We start from the raw sequence: 6,000 nt of genomic DNA, 5'->3' as shown, positions 1-6,000 counted from the left end.
GCGCCGTGCCCGTGCCGCGCCTGCGCCGTGCCCGCGCCTGCGCCGCCGCCGCCTCTGCCTCTGCCCGCCGCGGAGAAGATGGCGGCGCCCTGAGCCGAGCGGCCCCCTGAGCCGAGCGGCGCTGTCCGGCACCACTTCGCCATGAGGAACCTGCGGCTGCTGCGGACTGCGGGGCTCCGCTCCACCGCCGCCTCGGGCGCCCCGCAGTGCTTCTGCCTCGGCGCCGAGCCCGGCACGGTCTTCGTGGGCTCGCAGCGTGGCCTTGCGGAGCTGGGCCCAGGCGGAGACTCGGTGAGACCCGGCGCCGCTTGTCGCTGTCAGGCTCGGGCCGGGGATGCGGCTTCGGGGGAGGGTGCCGGTGGCTGTCGGCTCCCGCGCATCGCTGCAGGCCTGCGGTTACCGGCAGTCCTCTGATAGGCTTCGCTTGTCTAAGAAGTGTCTCAGAGCATCCTGCTGCTCCGCTTGCCGCTGTCTGATCACAAAATCGGTTACAGAATAGTTGGGGTCTGGAAGGGACTTCCGGACATCGATCTAGTCCAAGCCCCCTGCGAAAGCGAATTACACAAGAGCACGGCCGGGCGGGTTTTGAATGCCTGTGGAGACTCCCTGGCCTCTCTGGGCAGCCTGCTCCAGTACTCCAGCACGCTCATTGAATTGTTAGGGTTGGAAGGAACCTCCAGGATCAGCCAGTTCCACACCCCTGCCACGGGCAGGGACACCTCACACTACAGCAGGTTGCTCAGAGCCACATCCAGATTGGCTTTAGAAACCTTCCACCACCTCCCTGGGCAACCTGTAAAGAAGTTTCTCCTTGAGTTCAGGTGAACCTTCCTGTCATGTGGTTTGTACCCACTGTCCCTTTTCCTCCTGGCCACTGCTGAGGAGAGTCCGGGACCATCCTCAGGACCTCCACCCTTCAGATGTTTATATGCATTCGTAAGTTACCCCCCTGGTGTCTGGTCATCTCCAGGCTAAACAGACCTAGGCCTCTCAGCTTCTCCTTGACAAAAAGATGCTCCAGTTCCCTCAGCATCTTTGCAGGCTCCACTGGAATGTCTCCAGTAGTTTCTGGTCTCTCTTGAACTGGAGAGCCCAGAGCAGGACAGAACACTCCAGGTATGGCCTCACCAGGGCAGAGTTGAGGAGAAAGAGAACCTCCCTTGACTACTTTGGAAGCTGGCTGTAAGGCTGCACTGTGAGCTTAGTGGCTGAAATGATTTGCTGTGCTTTCAAAATACTAAATCTACCTCTAACTGGGTCATTCCTGTGTGCAGTCTTTAAGCATGATCCAGCAAACAATTATGGCTCTGGCCAGCCTGATCTAGTGGGAGGTGTCCCTGCCCATGGCAGGCAGGTTGGAACTAGATGATCCTTGTGGTCCCTTCCAACCCTGACTGATTCTATGATTCTATGTCAGACAGTACTTGAGATCAGCAGAAGCAAATGGGCAGTGGAATAGTGAACAGTGCATGAGGATGCTTTTTGGAATCATGCTTTAAGTAGAAAAAAACCCCAAGCTATCACTAAAAAGGTCTCTTCAGCCTTGAAGAACTGGATTGCAGTGTCTTCTCTGGAAACTATGCACCTCTGAGGCATCTTTCTCCTCTGGTACATACAGTTCTGAAGTTGCTTCTGGGCTTTCCCAGGACCTCCTTATAAAGAAGAGTGTTTTCTTAAAATCTCTGTTGTGCCAAACGGAAAGGGACCTGGGGGTGCTGATTGACAGCTGGCTGAACATGAGGCAGCAGTGTGCCCAAGAGGCCACGAAGGTCAGTGGCATCCTGGCCTGCATCAAGAATAGTGTGGCCAGCAGGAGCAGGGAGATCATTGTGCCCTGTACTCAGCACTGGTTAGGCCACACCTTGAGTCCTGTGTCCAGTTCTGGGCCCCTCAATTTAAGAAGGACATTGAGGCACTTGAACGTGTCCAGAGAAGGGCAGCGAGGCTGGGGAGAGGCCTTGAGCACAGCCCTGTGAGGAGAGGCTGAGGGAGCTGGGGTTGTTTAGCCTGGAGAAGAGGAGGCTCAGGGAAGACCTTTTTGTGGTCTACAACTCCCTGAAGGGAGGTTGTAGCCAGGAGGGAGTTAGTCTCTTCTCCCAGGCAACCAGCACCAAAACAAGAGGACACAGTCTCAAGCCGTGCCAGTGGAAGTTTAGGCTCGAGGTAAAGAGAAAGTTCTTCACAGAGGGAGTCGTTAGCCATTGGAACGTGCTGCCCAGGGAGGTGGTGGAGTCACCATCCCTGGAGGTGTCCAGGAGGGGATTGGACGTGGCACTTGGTGCCATGGTTTCATCAGGAGGCCTGTGGTGACAGGTCGGACTTGATGACCTTGGTGATTCTGTGAAGGCCATCAACTGAATCAATTTTTAAATTAAAAAAAAAAAAAAAAAAAGAAAAAAAAAAAAAAGAAAAAATTCTGTAACCTAGTTGAAGCTGTTAAGTATGTCAGGTTCTTTTTGTGTTGTAGGGAGGGTGGGGCTGTTTCAACTATTTATTACTGTGGGGTTTTCCCTGGATGTACAAAATCGTCATTCAGCTAAACTAGAGAGAGCTATTTCACTTAAAACTGGCTTGTTTTGCTTGAACTGCATGCACAGCCAAATGTCTGAGGTGGTTTGGGCTTGTGTTTTTTTCCCCTTTGATTCATTTTTTTGGGGTGCTGTTTCTGCGAGGCCTGAATGACTTTGTATTGAAACAGTTTAAGCAGCTGCCCATTTGCCTCTTAATGTTGATTTTATGTGGAGAAGTGTTGAAAGGGGGTTGAAAGATGATTATGAGGACAAACCAGAAGCTGCAATATTGCCATTTACTGTTTGCTCCCCACTGTGAGATTTCTTATTGCCTTGCATTTGTGATAGAAGAGGACATTCACAGTCTTGTGTGGGTAAGTGAAATCACATGGAATCACAGAATGTTGGAAGGGACCTCAAAAGATCATCTAGTCCAACCCCCTCTGCCAGAGTTCATTGGCTGTTTCCTAATGCCGTCCTTGTACTTCTTGCTGTGTAATTGCAGTGGGATGAAATGTACCCCTGGATGTTACTCTGTCATTGCTGCAAACGTGCCACTGAGGTGATGTGTAATTAATGTCATTGGCCTCTCTATGTCTAGGTGACCAGAGAACTTTCCTTGACTGCAGAGGGTTTCATGCCTGAGGATGGAAGTGGTTGCATCGTGGGTATGGAAGAGCTTCCAGAGCAGGAGTGTGTGTGTGTTGCTACAGCAGCAGGAGACATCCTACTGTGCAATCTTGGCACAAAGGAGGTAACATGGCAGGAAAGACTCAGGGATTTCAAATGAAAGGGTAGCTCTGTTTTAACTTCTTCAGGAGGAAGTTGTATATTTATTACATGCTGAAGCATGGTTAGCCTTCCTTTTCTGGGCATGTGAGATGATTTTTCTGGGAGCTTGGAACAGGATTAAGGACAGAATATAAACTCTGTAAATAAAATGTAATAAAAAACAGTGGCTTGCTTGTCCACAGCCCTAGTGCTGTGTGGTTGCTCAGAGGGCTGTTGGCATACACCCACGTGCATGGGATCCGCTGGACAGTCTTGCAGAAACAGGGTGTTGCTGAGATCAGGTACAGAATGAGGTAATCCATCCACAACACACAGTGTTAACTACTTTTTTATTACTACCAGTCAATGTAGAACATCATGCTGACATAACTGAAGGGAGAGCCTTGTGTGTTGTGGCTTGAGGAACATTTGGAATAAAGAAGTCCTAGAAAACCCCCAGAGGAAACCATAATATCTTAGATAGGTAAATACAGCAGGAACTGAGATACTTACTCTGTGAACTGAGATCCTTGCTTCCTGTTCCTTGGTGTCAGATTTGTGTCATCTTTAGTACAGCACTTAAACACCACAGCAGCACTCTCTGAACCCTGCATCAGTTCCCACACCACCAGCCCGAGAGTGCAAGTGCAGGTAGACATCAGATGACAGTGGTCTGTCTGGGTTAGCTGGTCAGGTTGTCTGCAGGTCACCTGGGTCTTACTAGGTTTTGGGTTGCAAATACCACTTAAATATGTGTAGTTGGCTGTATCTGAAGAATGTGATCCATATTGCAACTTAGAACATGTCATAAGGGAATAGTGATTAACAAAAGATGTGCCATGGGACACTTTTCCTGCACTCATATATGGGCCACAGTTGAGGTTTAACTTCAGACCCTTTATTTCAAAGGTTTTCTTTGCTTGCTTTCTCAGTGTTAAAGTTGTGTTCTTTCTGGGGCACCAGGACAGCAGTCTTGCAGGTTACTCTCCTTCTGAAACTTTTGTATATGAGTGAGGGCTACTCTGCTCTCCAGTGCCCAGTCACACTTTAACTCACAAAAGGTTGTGGCACCCACACTTAATTCCTTGGACGGCATCATCTTGCTGTTTTTCACAGTTGCTTTGCTCCATGCCTTTTGCAGATCAGGACAACTGCTTGATGGAAGTTCTCTGCTCACTGCTGTTCTCTTGTACTCCTGATGGCCACGTATAACTGGCCTAGTTTTTCATAAACTTTGGGATTAGTGCAGCTATATGCAACTGTCACGTGCAGCCTGCACAAGCTAGTCTATATTTTAGTGCAGGTAGTGTCCCTTGACGTCATGTTGGAGTTCAGCAGGTAAGAACCATCATGGTTGTGACTTCATTATGCTCACCAACATAGCCAGAGGTCTGGTCAGGCAGTATGAGTGTTAGCATTATAGATGCTGAGATGAGACTGAGAGTTGCAGGATCAAGAAAGCTCTTGTTTAAACTGTACATGGTAGAAAATGTTAACCTCCAGATTACTTGGGCTCTCATACAGAAACATTCTGGAGCCATCTTTGGTTAGGAATGTTTCTTTTGTTTCATTCAACACAAAGGGTAGAGTAGTGTGACTTTTTAAACAGGAGAGGATTTGACTGCCTTGGTGGCTGATTGCTGATGTGCTGCAGTGGTGCTCCAGAACTTATGTGATCTTATTTTGGTCTTGCAGGTGGAATGTGTTGGAAGTGTGGACAGCGGTCTGAGTACCATGAGCTGGAGTCCTGACCAAGAGCTTGTTTTGCTTGCAACAGGTACCAACAGCAACCTGTGAGCTTTCTACCTTTAGGAGTAAACTGAATATGCCCAAAATGTAAAACAGAGTTAAGTATAAGATACAAAAAGCAAAGTACAAAGTTACGAAATTGAGACTGAGACTTAGATGAAACCCACCTGATCCTGTATGTGAGATTTCCTTTCATGATCCATGAAGTGCTTTGGTAATCCAAGCAGAAGCTGTTCAGGCCTAAAAAGCTGGGGTTTATACAACAGTGACTAGTCTTTCAGATCTTCTAGGGAAGTATACTTCATCTTACCTCTATACATGTAGAATCATAGAATCAGTCAGGGTTGGAAGGGACCACAAGGATCATCTAGTTCCAACCCCGCTGCCATGGGCAGGGACACCTCACACTAGATCAGGCTGGCCAGAACCTCATCCATCCTGGGCTTAAACACCTCCAGGGATGGGGCCTCAACCACCTCCCTGGACAACCCATTCCAGGGCTTCACCACTCTCATGGGGAAGAACTTCCTCACGTCCAGCCTCAATCTCCCCACCTCCAGCTTCATTCCATTCCCCCTAGTCCTGTCGCTACCTGAGACCCCTGTAGAGACCCCTACTTTTGATCCCCATTTGATTTCTTAGTAACAAAATCTGCTGCTTCTCTTTTGGTAGGAAATGTGTATGGCATAGGCTCAACTATGGCTAGAGGTGTCTCACCTAGAAAATAAAGTTAGCCTCAAGCAAAACAAAATCACAAAATGCCAGAGGCTGAAAGGGAACTCTGAAGATCACCTCTTGCAACCCCCTTGCTCAAAGCAGGTTATCTGAAGTGAGTTGCCTGGAACTGTGTCCAGTCAGGTTATAGATACCTCCAAGGGTGGAGACCCCACAACCTCTCTGGGTACCTTATGTTTTAATGGAATTTGCTGTATTTTAGTTTGTGCCCATTGCCACTTGTGCTGTCACTCAG

General features: G+C 48.8%; 1 protein-coding gene across 1 annotated transcript in view; it reads left to right on the top strand.

Annotated features, from left to right (window-relative positions):
• The first annotated feature begins 112 nt into the window (after nt 1–112).
• The window catches only part of ELP1 (elongator acetyltransferase complex subunit 1), a 41,193-nt gene continuing 35,305 nt past the window's right edge, over nt 113–6,000 (top strand). The window contains exons 1-3 of the mRNA XM_054178134.1: nt 113–291; nt 3,112–3,264; nt 4,977–5,058. Of these exons, the coding sequence (XP_054034109.1) occupies nt 142–291; nt 3,112–3,264; nt 4,977–5,058 (385 nt within the window). The 5' untranslated portion in view covers nt 113–141. The remainder of the gene's footprint in view (nt 292–3,111; nt 3,265–4,976; nt 5,059–6,000) is intronic.

Source organism: Dryobates pubescens, chromosome Z (genome assembly GCF_014839835.1).
Source record: "Dryobates pubescens isolate bDryPub1 chromosome Z, bDryPub1.pri, whole genome shotgun sequence".
NCBI lineage: Eukaryota > Metazoa > Chordata > Aves > Piciformes > Picidae > Dryobates > Dryobates pubescens.
The sequence above is the reverse complement of the archived record's forward strand: the minus strand, read 5'-3'. Positions and strand labels throughout refer to the sequence as shown.